General features: G+C 41.7%; 1 protein-coding gene and 1 pseudogene across 9 annotated transcripts in view; one reads left to right on the plus strand and one right to left on the minus strand.

The window, feature by feature from the left end:
• Positions 1-255: 255 nt before the first annotated feature.
• The window catches only part of Ccdc14 (coiled-coil domain containing 14), a 42,017-nt gene continuing 23,639 nt past the window's right edge, over positions 256-18,633 (minus strand). For 5 of the 8 annotated variants that reach the window (XM_087575812.1, XM_087575810.1, XM_087575813.1 and 2 more), the window contains 5 exons: positions 17,543-17,684; positions 10,318-10,388; positions 4,987-5,199; positions 4,766-4,898; positions 378-3,839 (listed from right to left, as the gene is read on the minus strand). In XM_087575812.1, coding sequence (XP_087431938.1) covers positions 2,927-3,839; positions 4,766-4,898; positions 4,987-5,199; positions 10,318-10,388; positions 17,543-17,684 — 1,472 coding nt within the window. In that variant the 3' untranslated portion in view covers positions 378-2,926. 8 annotated transcript variants of the gene reach the window in all.
• LOC102549131 (non-histone chromosomal protein HMG-17-like) lies at positions 5,978-8,671 on the plus strand (annotated as a pseudogene). The gene is made up of 2 exons (XR_015632871.1): positions 5,978-6,007; positions 7,487-8,671. The product of XR_015632871.1 is annotated as a non-histone chromosomal protein HMG-17-like (transcript).

Here is an 18,633-nt window from a genome sequence, read left to right on the forward strand (position 1 = left end):
AGAACTCTGCCCTGCTACCTGTGTGGTTGAAGTGTTGCTTTGGTTGTTTTTTAAGCCCTGATTCTTTTTTGCCCCAGACCAGAACTGATAGAATGAGAAGTCTTCTCCCTATATTTCTCACCGACTTTCTCTGACAGTGGATCATAAGACTTGTTTCAGCCGTCAATCCCAGGAGGAGGAATGGTGTACAGAAGGCAAGAATGTAAACAGACCTGCTGGGCTTCCCCCGCTTGGTCTATTAGTATTGGATCCTGATTTTTGTCCAACCATTTATTTACATCAGCAGTTCTCAAACTTTGGGTCGAAACCCCTTTGGGAGTTGACTGACTCTTTCACAGGAGTCCCCACAGATCATTAGAAAACATGAATACTCACAATTTATAACAATAGCAAAATTACATTTATGAAACAGCAATAAAAATAATTTTATGGTTGGGGTCACCACAACATGAGGAATTATATCAAAGGGCCACAACATCAGGAAGGCAGAGAACCACTGACATACCTAGCTGTCTATGATTCAATTGTGATGCCAGGGTAGAGAGAACTTTTAGGCAGCTAGAGTAGGTGACTTGATAGGAGCTGAACAAGAACAAATCCGTATACACCTAGAGGACAGAAGAGCCCAGTTCGGTGAGGACAGAGACTGTAGGTAGGTAGCATCTTTTCCAGGCATTGGCCTATCAATCTCTTCTGGCTGTTTATATCCTTAAAAAACAAAACCGTAAATGTTTTCTTGAGTTCTGTGAGCTGCACTAGCAAACTTAGTTACTTTTCTACTGTGATAAAACACCAAGACCAAAGGCATCTTGGGAGGAAAGGATTTATTTCATCTTACAACTCTCAGGTCACACTTATCACCGAGGGAAGTCAGGGCAGGAACTCAAGGCTGGAACCTGGAGGCAGAAACTCCCATATCAACGGTCACGCAAAAACACAAGCAAATGTGGGGGTAGGAGAGACTGACCCCCAAGAGTTGTCCTCTGACCTACAGATATGCACCACGGTAAATCCATGCCCACACACTTAAATGTACACACTAATGAAAAAATAATCCTAAGTAAATTCCTAAGACTTTTTAATGTGGTATTCTGAAGATACAGGAAGAATTATGTTGGCAACACTTCATTTCTATGATACCAGGATGCACTAGGATTTCACCTCACCAGCAACCAACTGGTTGTGCAGAAACACCAATCCAAGTCCCTTCAGACACGGTCACCCTGAAGGGTAGAGTCAAACAGGTGTGGTCTCAGTGCCAACAGACTGACACTTGCCTCACATGTTAGTCACAAGCCCACAACTGACCGGCCAGCTATGCATCAGGGTTCTTATGACCCCCTTGGTAGCAGACTAGATCAGGATACTGGGTAGTTTTGTCAATGTAGCATAAACAGACCTATCTGGGAAGAGGGAATTTGCCCAGTTTTGTTTTGTTTTGTTTTGTTTTGTTTTTTAAATAGGATTTCTCTGTATGGCCCTGGCAGTCCTGGAACTCACTTTGTAGACCAGGCTGGCTTCGAGCTCAGAGATCTGCCTGCCTCTGCCTCCTGCATACTGGAATTAAAGTGTGTATTACCACACCTGGCCGGGAAGAAGGAATCTGAACTGAGAAAATTCCTCTATAAGATTAGCTTCTATACAAGTTCTTGTTTAGACGACCCGGTTTTCTTCTTTATGAGTTTGTGCTTCTGAACGAAAATGGAAAGAGTGACCTGATATCTCAAAATAAGTAAACAATTCATTTATGAATACTAGAAGGAAGTAAATTGAAAATGTTAATGAGCAAGTCTTTAAAATAGTTTATAATTCATTTTACATTTAGACCTAAAACAAATAAACAAAAAGCAAACAAACAAAAAACCCTCCCCATAAAGTCAGGATATGTTAAGTAGTCCAGCAGGGTCCTTCAGAGGTTGTAGAAGCAGGAGAAAATTTGAAACCAGCAGACTACTCGATTGCCAGATGCTTTCCAAGAACCAAATTCAACTGTGCCAGGCAGGTAACATGTACCAAAAGTTACTGATGGCGCGGGACTTAGAGTCTAAGAGTTAATTTGTGTTTACACAGAAAGAGGTGACAGCAGGTGGGTGAGAACTGCTGGTGCAACATGGTTCATGTTAATCACAGAGCAGCACACTCAGCTAAACCATGGAGGAGACTGGGTCAGAAAGGCAGAATTACCACCAGTGCTGAGATTTGCAAAACTCCATCATTTCCAAAGACATTAAGGAAAACCCAATAATTCTTACTAAAAAACAAAATTACTAAGGTAAAACTTGGTTATTTAGCATTACCTTATCAGTCTGACTTTATTTTTTAAAGGTCTTAAAACATGCATTCAGGACAAATATAAATAAAATGCCCAAGGTTTAAAAACTATGTATTAATCAATCATCGGTATTTCTCTGGACAAATCAATGCTTTGTGTGAGGTGGGTGCACCTGCCTCTTCTCTCTCTCTGAAACGTTAGCGCATGTCATTGGCAGCACTAGCTCATAACACAGAGTATTCCCATACACAAGAACACTACCATGATACCAACATTCCACTGCAGAGAGGAACATTTAAACAGTACTGATCCTTTCGTACTCTCCTTCCAGACAGAGATGCTCGGTGGCTGCACCGCCGACCCAGCCATTGCACAGTGAAGAATACTCTGTGAAGCCGAAGCTGTCAAGTAAAGCGCCTTGAAATCAATACTTTCTGATCCACGGCTTTCTTCTCCCAGACTGTTGGTTTTCAAGAAAATTTGTTTTTGTAAGTTTCAGATGTTAAAATATTCTTAACAGTAAATTTACTCCATTTATTATTTCATACATAATTAATAATATAAAATGTTCTCTCTAAGAAAACCCAAAATATACTATGAATGTAGTCAAGTTCTGTACTTTAAAAAAAGGACTCAATCAGTTTCCTCCCAGAATCATTTCTCCAGAAGGCCAGTCTTCAAGGACTTCTGGAGCCGAGCGATATTGGCATCTAACGCTGCCAGGCCATTTCTGAAGTCCTGCTCATCACGAGACGTGAATGTTGAAAACGAGGAGATGCTCCAGTCTGACATCAAGTCAGAATGGAGAAAGCTGCTGTCAGTGACAATGTTGCCCTTCACAGGAACGCCAGGGCTGAGCGGAGCTGGTGGGCCACGATGGGTGGCCTGTTCCTTGGGGTGCCCAGCAGCAGCAGGGATCTTACCAAGTGCTTCTCTGATTTTCCTGAGGAGCTGCACGTCCTCTGTGTCGTATGTGCCAGAAAGATTTCCAGGTGCATCTTCCGCTTTGTCTCGTGAGGGACAAACTGCGGGTGCACACGGTTTACTTTCTTTTTTGGAGGCACAGGCACCGGCGCTGGCAGCAGCGCTCACCTTCGCCTGGGGGGACAGTCTCTTAGAAGGTGGCGAGTGCTTTTTAGAAGTGCTTCTTGCAAAGGGAATATAAAATGTACTGTCCACGTCACACCCATCTTCTACTACAGTGACGGCTTCACAGTCTGTGTCAGAATCCTCCACTAAAGCAGCAGAGACAGTTCCAGGGGCAGGGCCCCCATCCACTGCCCTAGCGTCACTGTGAGGAGGTCTTTGTGAGGGCAGCACATTTTCACAGAGACTGTCTGACTCGGGGGTTTCCTCATTATTAGGCAGTTCTGACTGTATAAAGCTCTGATTTGTTTCTAATTTATTGAGGTAGCTCATTATGGAGATGTGAGGAGGGGCTGGGTCCCGTTGAAATTGTTGATCATAGACATTCAGAAGTGATCTGGTGAGGCTGTTCCCCATCTTGCAGCGGGCAGTGTCCACATGGAGATCTGAGAGCAGCTTCCTCATGCTGTTCTGTAAAGTTCTGCCAAGGAGAATTTAGTAATTACTGATTGTTACCCAACCCTTCAGCTCATTTCTATGCGCTCTCTCCTTTAAAGGAAGGCCACTGTGAAAACTAGTGTTGGGAGGCTTTGGCCGCAGAAAAATAAAATCACAAATGATCATAGCAGCAAGTCTACTACAATACCAGAGCAAAGGCTCATCGCTTTTCTTACGTGATGGAGATATTTTATTCTCGAACAAACTGAACCTTTTGAGTTAAAAAAGTCATACTAGATCTGAAGCAAAGCAGAATTTCTATATTAACTTATTACTGTCAAGTATATTTATAAAACTAAGCAATTATACATAACACATGATTTATATATAATAGACATCTTTATAGTTAAAGATGGATCTGGAATCATTGAGGCATAGTCAGATCTATTGTTTTATAAACATTAAAAACATTAACTTCTCTAAATGTTTAAAAGTAGACAAAAATCCAATGACTAACAAACGTCTCAAAAGAAAACTGAATTTTGTAAAGTTTCTATAAAAGTATAAAAAGTAAGGCTTATTTATTTGGGAAGAGACTGAGTAAAGAATGAAGGCATGTGACGTACCCACATGGCGTGATCACGAGCTGAGGATGAACCCCATCGACACACACATCAAGTACTCCGTGGTCCTCCCGACAACTCTATGCGTGTCCCCGTGTACAACTCGGGTTTACAGGCTTAAGTAACGTGGACAAAACTGCTCAGCTAATCTGCAGAGAGCCGAGCCCACTCAGGTCTCTTTGGTGTCAGGCCAGGGGGCTTGACTACTCCACCACACACTGTCCAGTTGTTCATGAAGAACAAAGGATTAGAAATTAAAAGAAAAAAGAAAAACAAGAGGGAAAGCAGGAAGCAGGAAGGCCTGTGGGTCTGAAGTTTATGAAGCAGCTATTGAAGGCTGGGCTACCTGGTTAGTTCCCTAAGGCGGGCAACCTCAGCATCCCGCTGGCGGAGAGTTATTCCCAGTATCTGATTTTCCTTTTCTGCAGTCTCGAGCTTAAACTGAGAGTTCTTCTCATTGGCCAAGGCTTCCTCCAACTCTAAAGCAAACACGATGAAACCCTGTTTAGTTTCCTTATTGCTCAAAACCAAAGTGACAAATGGCAGTAGCAGGAGTCAGATACGCACCCATCTTCACCCTGGTCATCTCCATGTCAAACTGCTGTCTGCTGTGAAGCAGGGCTTGCTCTTCGTCTTTAAACAAAGTGGAGAACCTTCTGTTTTCCTCTCGCTGGTCTTCTATCACTTTTAGGAGCTCTTCGTTTTTACTCTGTAGCAACTCCTGGCTCTTCAGCGACTCCTGCAGCTGATTCTGCAGTGACAGCGACTGAAGGGAAAACACTGTAAGACAGAACACATCAAACAGCTGTTTCTCTTTCTTTCTTTTCTTTTGGTTATTTTGAAGATTTATTTACTCTCTCTCTCTATATATATATATATATACATACATATATATATATACATATATATATATATATATATATAATATAAATATATACTGCTGTCTTCAGACACGCCAGAAGAGGGCATCGGATTCCATTACAGGTGGTTGTGAGCCACCATGTGGTTTCTGGGATTTGAACTCAGGACCTCTGGAAGAGCAGCCAGTGCTCTTAACCTCTGAGCCATCTCTCCAGCCTCCTTTGTTTCCCAATTTTTAAAAAAACACCTAAAAAATACCTTTTAGAAAAAGAAAAGCCCCTGAGTTCACTGATTTCCCTCAGCAGTAACACTCACAATGCAATCTAAATACTACATATATTTAAAAAGTAAATGGCAGAAGTAATGTCTTTCTTTTCCAATTGATGTTTTAGTCATAAATTGTCTTTACCTTTTAGAACAAATGAACAATACATGTGCAAAGAAAATATCTCAAACTCCAAAAAAATTCCAAAGATGACAAAAAACATCTCAATGCTGTGTCTCCCTTTCTCCATTCTAGCTCTCCAACCAGAATTAATCACTATCAATTTTGGTAACTTTTCTGGAAAATACTTATATAGACAATGATTTTATATAAACTATAACAGAATCATACTATCCCACAGTTCCTAGTTTGACACCTTTTCTTTTGTAAGACTGGTAGGTATCAGCACACAGAACTATCACACTCTTTGTCATGCCTCTTAAGTGTTCAGTAGACATTCATGTAAGGGGGCAGACTAGAAGGCTCACTGCTGACATTTGGTGAAAAAAAAAAGCCAGCATAGATAATACACATAGCAGTAAGCTAAGCTCTTGCCCTTCGAGATAAGGTCTGTAACTGGCCTCACAGAGCCAAGGAAGAGCTCTGAGAGGAAGCAGGCGAAGCCCTTTCAGACTGGCTCACTGCTGGCCAAAGCTATCAGCCCAGGAGAGAGCAGTCAAAACCACAAGGAAAGCACTGCTCCTCACGCACCAGCGCTGTGCCTCACACCACAGTGGAGTGGAGGGGTCCAAGGACATGACCAGGAAATGACTTACAACCTCCCCTCCTGTGTTTGCCAGAACACCAAGAACACTGAGGCTGCAGAGACCAATGCCACTGTCCCCTCTCCTCACACAGCACGCTGGAGAATCAAAAGCATCTACAAACTTCCCCTTTCAACTCTGTGCAACTGTGCCAGCAATTTCTTAGTTCCTAGACTGAGGAATTATTTTCTGAACTATACACCAAATCCTATCTTATATAAGTTTCACTGGAACATTTCAAATTCTTCGACTAAAAGAATATAGCTTATTAAAAAGCAAAGAAACAGAAAACCAAGATACAAAATAATGTCAAAGGTGTAACTCTCAGTGTTGTGAAATAAGAAACAAACAAACAAAATATCCTCGCTTCCTCCAAAGATTATTAACCTTACAGAGATGGCATCTGGTGACAGTATGATGACATCTACAGCAAAGAATTAAAAATATTGATTACGTTTGGGACTGAAGAAACAGTCCTTGAGGAGGGCTTGCTGCTGTTTCAAAGGACAGGAGCTAGGTTCCCAGCAAGCATATTGGGCCACTCACAACCCCCAACACCCTTTTCTGGCCTCCACAGGCATCACAAGTGTGAGCACACACACACACACACACACACACACACACACACACACACACACACACACACACACACATATAAATAATGTCTTTTAAAAACAAGTATGTTCAAAGCCACAAAGAACAGTGGAAAGAAGTCAAGCAATAGATGAGGAGAGAGGAGTTCAATAGGGAGTAAAACTAAAAACTGAAATCAGTAAGCCCAGTAAAGAGCTCTATGGGAAGTCTGCAATGGAATGACAGAGGAGCCGACTGAACAGGCAGGTTAGAAGACAACGCACAAGATCCAGAACAATGCAACAAGAACAAAGACAAAAGACACCAAGAGACTTCCGGTATCTGTCTCTCTGTCTCTCTGTCTGTCTATCACTCAGAAAAGACCAACACTACAGATAATTAGGCACAAAAGGAGAAACATCTCATTTTAAATGCATAGAAAGTATTTTTGAAAGAGTGATAACACAATTGTTTTCAGAGATGCCAATCCAGATAAAGAGGCCGTTTAATAACTGAGCATACCAAGCCTCCCCTTGTCAGATTATAATTAAAACACTCCTAATTTATTAACAATTAATTAACATTAACTATCAACTCGATACAGAGAAAGCAATATAAAGAATCAAACAAGGAGCAGTGTGAAGAAGCAGCGAGGACGACCCCCGGACGGACCAAACCCGCGCGCCGCTGTAAACCCGTGATCAGCGCCGATGTCCCCTGCCGCCGCCATGCGGCTGAAGGGGATGCTAAAGGAGACAAAGCCAAGGTGAAGGACGAGCCACAGAGGAGATCTGCAAGGTTGTCTGCTAAACCTCCTCCTCCAAAGCCAGAGCCCAAGCCTAAAAAGGCCTCTGCAAAGAAGGGAGAGAAGGTACCCAAGGGGAAGAAGGGGAAAGCGGATGCCGGTAAGGATGCGAGCCATCCTGCAGAAAACGGGGATGCCAACACAGACCAGGCCCAGGAAGCGAACGGTGCTGGAGATGACGTGTGTGCGTTTTTGATAACTGTGTACTTCTGGTAACTGTACAGTTTGAAATACTATTTTTTATCAAGTTTTATAAAAATGCAGAATTTTGTTTTACTTTTTTTTTTTTTTAAACTATATTGTTAGCACACGGAACACTTCATTGCTGGGGGGGAAGGATCATGTGTCACCAACAAAGTATCACCCAAGCTGAATTGAGGACAGAAAATCTCTTTCCTTGATAATTTCAAAAGGTTCCTCTTGGCTTCCAGGAGATATCCTGGTCTTGCGTAGGTAGCTACCAAGGCCAAAAAAAAGGCCTTGTGGTCTGAGGAAACTCTAAATTCATTTCTATATCCTGTTCCCTCCCCCTGTACCATCAACATAGACTTAATTCCCTTAAAACCAGAGACCTGTTGGGAACCTCACCCCCAAAATTGGTTTTCTAGTCTATTGGGCGATGTGGACTTTGCAGTGACTTCGAGTGTTCTCAGAAGATCACTGGTTCCTTTTATAAAAGATTGTGGATCTTCAGATTGATTCTGCCATATTCAGTTCCTGACAGTCAGGGTCGGCTTGTGGAAAGTTGTTAAACAACTTCCTTAATGTGAAATGTCAACCCTCACTCTAAGCTACTTCCCCTTTCAAAGCATTGAATGAAGACTTCATTGGGTTTTATAGTGGATTTCTGATTTTGGTAGTCTATACAAGAAGGGAATTTGAAAGTTCTTGTATATTGTTGACTGTCTGCCCATGTCCTGCCTGAAATACCATGATTGTTTATGAAAAGTATCTTTAATAAAGCTGGTTACAGTTAAAAAAAAATCAACAAAATAGAGAGAAGTGTTTAAAAGTGTTAGACAAACCCTTACACAAATTAAACAATAGGAAGAAAAGACCCAAAATAATAAAATGACCTTAAAATGAGATGAAATGAGTTGAAATGGAAGCTACTACTACAGATAACAATGGAGCGCAGAAAACCATTAAGTCTTACTAAAAATAGGTACATTTCACTAAATCGGGAAATCTAAGAGACTTGGAGAAATTCTTGGATGTGTGGCTTACCAAACGAGTCTCAAAGAGATAAGCAGTGTAAAATGACTCAGAGCAAGCAGTTAGACTGAAGCCGTAATTTACAATCTCCAACAAACAAGTCCAGGGCCAGATGAACTCACTAGTGAATCTCATCCGAATATCAAAGAACTTACATTTATGCTCCAAACTACTGCACAAAAGAGAGGAACATCACCAATCCTTCTAGGTAGGATTACTCTGGTACCAAAACCAGACAAACATGCAACAAAAACAGAAAATCACAGAAGCATAGACAAAAATTTTCAACAAAATACTTGCCAACTGAATTTAAAATATGTGAAAAAGCTCACTCTCAAACTGGTTTATTCCAGATGCAGAGGCAGTTCAATGTGTACATAAGTCAACAAGTGTTACATGCTTCAAACATGAAGAAATCGCATGGTTATCTCATTGATAACACAGAGAAGGCTTTTTAACAAAACTTTTCCCTATTCCATCCATTTTCTGAATATATTTTATCATTCAGAAATTGAAAAAAATTCTAGGGCATCCCAATATACTTCTTATAGCATTCCATTTACATCAGACTCCAGAAGAACTCTGAAGATATTAAAGAGTTTTCATCTGTTCTTATACTCTTGTTTTTCTCTGTGAAGCTCTGTGATCCATGATGTTCACCTGTAGTTGCAGCGACTAAGGTGAGTAAGGAGAGAAGGTCACCTGAGCCTCCCAAAGTAGCCTGAGCAACACAGTAAGACTCCCATTTAAAAAAAGGGCCATTAGGGGTTGGGGATTTAGCTCAGTGGTAGAGCGCTTGCCTAGCAAGCACAAGGCCCTGGGTTCAGTCCCCAGCTCCTAAAAAGAAAAAAAAAAAAAAAGGCCATTTGACAATATCTGTCAAGATGACGATATATGGACTCTGGCTCAGTAATTCTACTAGAAATCTATCCTGCAAAACGAGAACGCATGTGCAAACAAAGATCTTGGAGACGAAGGTTTTCATTTCAACATTGTGGAAAGGCTGAAAGAACCCAAATATCTTTTGGAGGACCTTAAATACAGTAGAGACAACAAGCAGAATACTTACATGGCTATTTAAGATTTCTGCATATTTATTAACTTGGTTTCTCAAGATAGGGTCTTACTAGATACAGTTCTGGCTGGAGTGGTACTTGATATGTTGCCCAGGCTGGCCTCAAACTTGTGGCAATGCTCCTACTCATGAATACTGAGATTACAAACATATCCAACAACTGTTTTAAATTACAATACAGTAACTCCTGATTTTAAATTACAATACAGTAACTCCTGATTTTAAAAAAGTTGATTGATACAGGGAGGAATTCCACTTAGATAAAGCACAAGTCTGCACTAACATTTCCAGAGTAACAAAGACAGTTCAACCATTTCAACCCTTCAAGTTTTTCACCTACATTTGAGGTTAGCAGGTGTCTCTGTACTCTTCTCTTGTTCTCGGAGGCGCTGATTCAAAATTCTCAGTTGCCTAAAGAAAGTAACGACCATGGGTAAGGATCCTAAGCCCATTTTATAGTATACATCAGATATTTTGATATATCAGATTTTTGATAAGGTTATCAAAAAAATCTACAAAAAAAGATAAATGCTATAGTCATTCCATCTCAAGCCCCAAACCAAACACAAAATCTAAATAAATGAAACCACAAAACCACACTATTGTCAGGGGCATATTTTGAACCTAGCACTATTCTACCCCATGGCAGATGCCTTCTATGTCCATAGATCTTTTATACACTTTTTGTTTGTTTGGAGACACAGTTCCTCTGTACATCTTGGCTGTCCCAGAATGAGCTCTGTAGACTAGGCTGGCCTCAAACTCACAGAGACCCACCTGACCCTGCCTCCTGAGTACTGGCATTAAAGGACTAGCTTTGAATTTTAAATCTTCCTGTCTCGTTCTCTTTTGAGTAGCTGAGACTACAGGTCTGCTCACCAGGCCCAGAACAGATAGGTGCAGAATTGTGGGACATCAGGAACTGCGGCCCACTACTGACACGGCCGGCCTGGAACTCAGTAGGGCAGCTCACAGTGGCTTGATTAACTTTGGATTCTCCTAGCTTAGTCTCTTAAATGCTGGGACAACACTAATGCACCACCATGTACACGTATTTCCTTTGTTTCCCATTTCCTTATCTTCACATCTCCTTTTTCAAAATAATGTGTGTATACTTATATATAACCTTACTACTGTAGTTTAGCCTTTAAAATAACTGCCACTTCTGCCAACTAGGATGCCGGTAGGTGATAGATACATTTCTATTTCATGTTTGTGACTCCTTAATAAAGTTGGGAGGCATAGATCTGTGCTTCTGGTGATTTCACTATTAGACGGAAGAGTTAATGGCTTCATGGGAATGTTAATATTAACCCTGTCTTCACAATGTGCACCCACTTCATAAACAGTGAATATGAAGTAGGTACTGATTAGGACAAAACAACTCTTTGGCATTTAGTATCTTTCCCGAATTGAAAACTTTCTATACTTATGCATTTGATTTAAGTAATTGAATCTAAAGTGATAATATCTTGCCAAATACTACCCACAAGTATTAATTCTGGATAGATTAAAGAAAACAAAATATACCAACAAAACATAAATCCAACAACACAAGTTTTATGAGGAAATATAAATAATCTTTTAACTACAAAAGGAGGACTCGAAATCTAACCACCATCACATTAGGAATATAAAGCTTAAACACATCACAATTTGAAGCTTGTTTTAGAATTGAAGGCCTGGAAAAAGATATAATAAGCAACCCCTCTGAGGAAGCTGAATGATTTATAAGCATTGAAAAATGCTTAGCCTGGGACTGGGGAGGGTTTACCACAGGAAATAGAGGGCCTGCGTTTGGGTTCTGTGCTTACACGAGAGGCTGGGTAGAGTTATGACACTGACCACTAGCTTCCACATGTGCTCATATACACTTATGTACATCACACACACACACACACACACACACACACACACACACACACACAGTGAAAGGCAGCAACAGCTCTTCACTGGGGACACTTTCTCGGGCAGTGGGAGTTTGCAGTAACCATGTGGATGACAGCTTGGCAGTATCCAAGCTGTAAAATATGTATCGTCTCTGACAAGACCGTTTTTACATTTAATTCCTATTTTATGTGTATGGGTGCTTTGCCTGCATGTCTGTGGGCCACATGTGTGCCTGGTGCCAGTGAGGACAAAGGAGGGTGTCGGGCCCCTAGAGCTGGAGTTTCCGATGGTTACGTACTGTCACATGGGTGCTGCAAGGACAGCAAATATTCTCAACTACTGAGCCATTGAAATGTGGCACGGAGAGAAACTGCTATTGTAACGGAGTCTGCCAATTACTTGGGTGTGTCCTTGTTAACATGTGCTCCCCAGAACCCTCTCCCCTCAAGGACTCGGTTCTGTGCCTGCAGCTTCATTTCCTTTGCTGGCTCCTGTGTCTGCGCTGAGGAGCTCACAATTATCACACGTCTTCAAGCCTAATTGTACCAGTACATGCTCTTTTCTTATCCCCTGCTTTTTACATTTCTGCTGTTTTATAATAATACTAAAAATTAATAGCAAAAATCATCTCTCAGCAATGGATATTACATACACTATTTTAAATGCATTCAGTTTAAAAATATTTGATTTTAACAGAAGATAAAAACAGCTGATATTTAGGCAAATAGTCTTTCCTTGGCTTACTGTCATGTAACTGTAACTGTATGAGGGTAAAGCGCTTGCACACAGTCTACATAGATTTAAAGTGCAAACACCTCCATGTTTTCTCCCGAGGTGTGACAAGGCCCTCACTAGTAAGAGCCCAGCACCTGAGTTTCCTCAGGTCACTTCCCTACTCCTCCTGTCCTGGATAGACAGACAACCACTACCCAGGTTCAGACTGTTCTCATTTTCTAGAACTTTATAGCCATGGAATCCTGAAATACATACTCTGACATCCTGGCTTCTTCTGGCCAGCACGATGCTTCTGAGGCATGCTCATCCACTCTGTAGCATGTACTGACAGTTCCTTCTTTTCTGTTGCTGACCAGCACTATAAACACTGCCAAAAGACATTGGTTTCCTTTGAACTCTGTAAATTTTTATGGGTACATGTGCTTTCATTCTGAGAAAATGCTAAGGAATGGACTAGCTAGATCAAATGACAGACTTATGTGTAATTTCTAAGAAACAGCCAAACTGATTTCCAAAGTGCCCTTACCATTCTACATCCCCGCCAGCCAAGATGGCGCTCCTCCACACGCTCATGAACAGCTACCACCAGTGGGGTGTTTGCTGCTATCCAATGAGTATGCCATAGCATTCCATTGTGCTCTTAACTTTTGGGCTCCTATTGGCTAATGATGACAACTATCTTTCTGCGTTCTTATCTGATGTCCATCGATCAGAACTCTAGGCGTCCCATGTGTAAGTGATCTACTGCTGGGCCATGTCCTCGACCCCAGCCTGGTTCTGTGCATTTGTTTACTTACAGACAGGGTCTCCTAGCAGCTGACCCTGAACTTAGGATTAGTTTTGCCTCCACCTTCCAAGTGCAGGGGCATTACCACGCCTGGCCCATGTGCTCTCTAGTACAGTTTCTCTTCAAATATCTTATCCACTTTAAAACAACACTCAACACAGAGTTACACAGAGAGAGTTGTGATAATTCTTTATATCAGTAGATATAAGTTCTTTGTAAATATAGTTTGCACACATTTTTTCTCAGCATGTTCTTGTCTTTTGAAAAACAAAAATTTAAAATCTTGAATCTCAATGTATTTACTTCTTCTAGTTTATATTTTGGGATTATATTTAAAAAAATCTCCCCAGTGCACGAGGGCTCTCCCTCTGCTACCTCCACCAGCTTTTGTACACTGAGATGTGTTGTTAGCTCTTGTATGTGGTATGATGTAATGGTTGAGATTCATTTTTAGTACTGTTTAAAAGACTGCACTTTGTGTGTGTGTGATGTACATGTTCACATGTATGGAGGTACAAAGACTAATTCGTATGTACCTGTGCACCCACAGTGTGAGTGTACGTGTTGAAGCCAGAGGTTCCTGATGGGTACCGTCCCCTAACAGTCTCTATGTGATGAGGAGGGGTCCTCCCTGAACTTGGAGTTCATGGATTCGGTTAGTCCAGTTAGCAGCTTGCCCCACACATCTCCCTTCTGCCTTCCAGACTTGGGGCCACTAGGCCCATGAACATGCTGGAGCTGTAAATGCAGATGCTTACGCGTGTGCACGAAGCACTTTTAACCACAAAGCCTCCTCTCAGAGCCCTGAAAACACCATTTTTGAGCTTGGTGTGTAAATCAGAGAGCTTGCAGAATATATGTAAAGCCCCAGGATTCATTCCAGAGCCCCCCACCACACATGCACCAGGGGGTAGGGGGATAACTTTAGGACACAAAATGTAAAGCGTTTGGAAAACAAAAATAAGGCTAGAAGATGCTGAACAATTAATTCAGTAATAACTAAAATGGAAGAAAGCAAAAGCCCAAAACTAATATAACTCTTCACTCTTCGCATGACCCACGCTTGTGTGGCTTCACACCTGCCTGTTAATGGCCTTGTGTATTTCTAATGGAGCTGTCACTGCTACCATTTTCTCTTTTAATTTCCGAGCCTTCCTAGCTCACTTTTCTTCTCCCTGTCCTCTTTTCCTTTTGTAAGTGTCTCACTCCTTCTCCTCCCAGAGCCTACTAGAGACCCTGGAACACTGGGGAGGGTGACTTTCTTCACCTGTCTCTGTCCTTGCCATGCATTTGTTTGTTACCTACAGTCTCCCTATCATCTGTCCTGTCTGTGGCTTGTGCCTTAGCTTCCCTGCTACTTCCCTTACTGCTCCTCCTTAGAACAGGATTTTCCTTTAGTTCTTCCCTGTACTGGCGTGGGCTCTACGCCTCCTTGGTGATCATCAGTCATATTCTAATGACAAATTGCTTGTATTTAGCTGCTGCCTTCTGCAGTGTCTTCGAGGACAGATCCACAGTAAAAGCTCTGTAAAAATGGGTTCAAAATCTCAAATCTACGCTTCTAGCTTGGATCTTTTTCTTATGTCCTAGACGTCCAGGCACCAGAGTCAATTCTAAGTCATTGGTTCTTCTACCATGTCTCCTAACGACAAAGAAAATGCAGAGAGGACGATCAGAAAATTCTCTTCTCTAGGAGGTACTACTATTCTACCATCTGTCAAAAAGATAAGACAAACGTAATGGCGTCCTCAACTGTACACATTTGCTCTCAAACACTTGTGCTGCCTGGACTCTGTTAAGCTTATATTTGATCGGAAATCAGGAAGTGGTCATAAGTTCTAAGTTATCGTATATATAGTAAGGCACTCTCTAGACGGCTGATTCTTGCTACGAGCTAACGGTTCTATTCTGAACCACCATCCAGGATACTATGGGGTGTACTAGGGGCTTCTATAGTTAAATTCAACAAGGTATTACAGATTACAGGTATCTTGTGGGCTGTGAACAGGCAGAATAAATGGAGACAACTGTGTTTCAAGTACCGCATAAGTTACGGACATTTCAAAATGCCCAAAGTACATTAGAAGCAATGCACCTAGCAGTTTTTCTTTTTGCCACAAGATGGCGATAAACTTCAAGTTGTGGGGGGTTGGGTAAGGAGGGAAAGGATCAGTTTTCTCATTAAAAACGTAGTTTACAAATGTCTATAAAGAACAAAAATGAAAATCACTTCTAAATAAGCCTACACATTCTGGTTTTTATTTATAGTGAAGTTTATGAATGATTCTTTCCAAATAAAGATAAAAATAGCACAAAATCCCCACATTGCTACTGGAAGCCCCATTCTATCCAAAGAAACATATCCAACAAGTTCTTCATTTTTCAGTAATTTTTATCCTTGAAAAGGTCAAGTAAACGACAGTGGTGGTACTGTTATACGATCTTTTCTGCCTAAGGTCAGAAGGCTAAAAAGTTCTACTGTCAATTCCAGAGAAGTGGATGCCAATTAAGATAGGACCCTTAGAAAAATTAAAAACAGCCGGTGCCGAATGAAGCACAAGCCTCCTTCTCGGGAGTGGCTTATAAGGAACTCCTACAGCAATGCTAAGACGTTCCGAGCAAGGGAAATGAGAGCCACGGTATCTCCATGCTGGTCATGCTAAGATGAGACTAGTCTCAGACTAGGTTCTAGTATGCGTAACAAACCAATTATTTGATTATTATTCCTTTAAGTAACAGGGTGCAAATACACCTGAAGACTGATCCCTAAGTCAAGTCTCTACTCCCCCATGGAGTTACTGCAGAAGCCTGCAGCTAAGATTGGGGCTCTAAAATCAAATCACTTTGGAGGTTAAGTCTTGACACCCTCAATTCCTAAATATACAACTCTGATCAAATCAGGTAACTTTCTGAGCCTTGCTCTCTTCCCCCTCCTCCCCACATGAGGATGGCACTGGAGCTCCTGGGAGGGCTCAAGTGATGGCGCACGAAGAACAGTGCTGCAGACGCGCAGTCAATGTGAGGGGGGCTGCTGCTCACTCCGAATCACTTATTTCTGATTTTAGTGTTTGGAACCCCTCAGATTAGAACTGATGACAGTATTATTAGAACTTAAGCCCACAATTCTATACACAATGAGATCTCTTGATCCTAAGCAAGTAAGCCTTACTAGGTGTCTTCTCTGTAGGCTCCAGACCCATGGATTTAACTATTCTCCAACTGGGAATCCTTCTTTACTGTTTCCAGGTTTCTTAAAAAAAACATGTGTGCACGTCCCTGCAAGTCCCATCTGTGCTGGCGAGAACAGGGCAGTTACAGTGCAGAGCAGAGAAGCACCTGAACATGGTCTCCAGCGTGAAGTACATCGACGGATCCTGGATGATACTCTTCGGTGGTCATCACAGAAACACTCAACGCTTTTAAGTCACTATTGATAATAGATGGGGGACTCCCTTACATTTCACAGTTGCCTCCCTGGTTTCAAGCTTTCTTAAACAAGTTAAGAATATAACTCCAGCAAGCTAATAGGACTAAAAAGACTTTAAGTAAGTGTCCTGTGTCTAAGCACGGTAGGGCTGCCAGCACTCAGCTCACTCACAGCAGGGTCCCTTCCCTGATGCCATGTTCCAGGTATCTGTGTCAGGAGGGAGCATTTGACTTGTTTTAGGTTCTAGATCACAAAATGACTTCTGGTCCGAGACATGTGAGCTTATTCCATTCACATTCCCTGTCCTCGTCACTTCCTGGAAAACATACTGAGACAGTGGCTTCTTAAAGTAAAAGGAATCCTAGATTCTAGGCCAGGAAGAAAAAGGGGCTTCAGTGACCCATGATGGTCTTGGAGGAAGGAAGAATACACTTTTCCTAAGACTCAGATGTTTGTTATTGTAAAATGACTTAGATTGACACAGTGACTACCTACAGCAGGCCTATCCTCCAACGTACATGCTAACAGGGGACAACAGAGGTAAAACGGGTGGGAGAACATACGTCCTAGTGGGCAGAAATAATGGAAAGTTGAAGACTGAAACCTTCAGAAAATGGGGATGGAAAGGCATAGATCCTGGGAGGCTGAAATCCGTCTTCTCGGCATCTGTGCTCTGGCTGTGGAGTATCTTTATCTACAGACAAACACCCAGAGAGCAGGTCTTACCTCCGCAACTGAGCGTTCTCACTTCTCAACGGCTGCAGGGCCAGGGCTATTTCAACTTCCACATTTATGTGGCCACTCACTGCTGAAAGTCCAGATATGCACGCCTCTACTTCTGTTAGCAATCTCTGAACTTCTGAGTCCTCTACAAAAGAAAACTGAGTACAATCAGTATTTTAAATCGACAAGATTACTGGCATGAACTACTAAGAGTCTTTATAGATAATATGCACTCATTACAGATTTCAACATCATTACTCATTATTATACACATTCCATGTTTCTTTATCTTGCTGTCTGTATTTACTTAGAACAATTCTAAGGAACTGTTAAACTGAGTAAAAAAAAATTAATCTTAAATCCAAAAATTATTGTATTTAGTGATTTTTTTTTTTTTTTTTTTTTTTTTAGCTAAGTGAAGTCGGAAACAGCCTATACATATCTCCTAGTTGTCACTTATCAAAGCTCTATGAGGACTCAATGATTGCTGTGCAAGTTTCCCATAACTGGTTACTTTACTTTGATCCTGCATCTAAACATATACTTCATCATCACTTGGTGGTGGCACACGCCTTTTAATCCCAGCAGCCAGCAAGGACTGGGGCGTGAAGGTAGCGGGTGGAGGTGAGGGGTGGAGGTGGGGCAGAGGCAGGGGGATCTCTGAGTTTAAGGCCAGTCTGTCTGGTCTAGAGAGTGAGTTCCAAGTCAGCCAGGGCTACACAGAAAAAAAAAATGTGTCTTAAAAACAAAAAAAAACTATAGTTCATTTTAGGTGATTCATTTGGCAAAATACTGAATGTGGACTTTCTAAGACTTCATTATTTAACTTGATAAAGTACAACCAATGTGACCCAGCTGACCTCTACCTGTTGTTACTAACAGTGGAGAGCAGCTATGACTGGGAGTGAGCAAGTAAGTATTCTTTTATTGTCCCCTCTGTCCCATCAAACATGCGAGTACAGTCACGTACATGCGGGTGTGCTCGCTTCCACAGTACTGAACACTGATGGGAAGGGCGTGCACAGTGAACAACTATGTCCAGCCACGGCGTGAACCTCTCTCTAGAAAGCAGGTCTGCTCACGGTTCCAAAGGT

Source organism: Rattus norvegicus, chromosome 11 (assembly GCF_021556685.1).
Source record: "Rattus norvegicus strain SHRSP/BbbUtx chromosome 11, alternate assembly SHRSP_T2T, whole genome shotgun sequence".
NCBI lineage: Eukaryota > Metazoa > Chordata > Mammalia > Rodentia > Muridae > Rattus > Rattus norvegicus.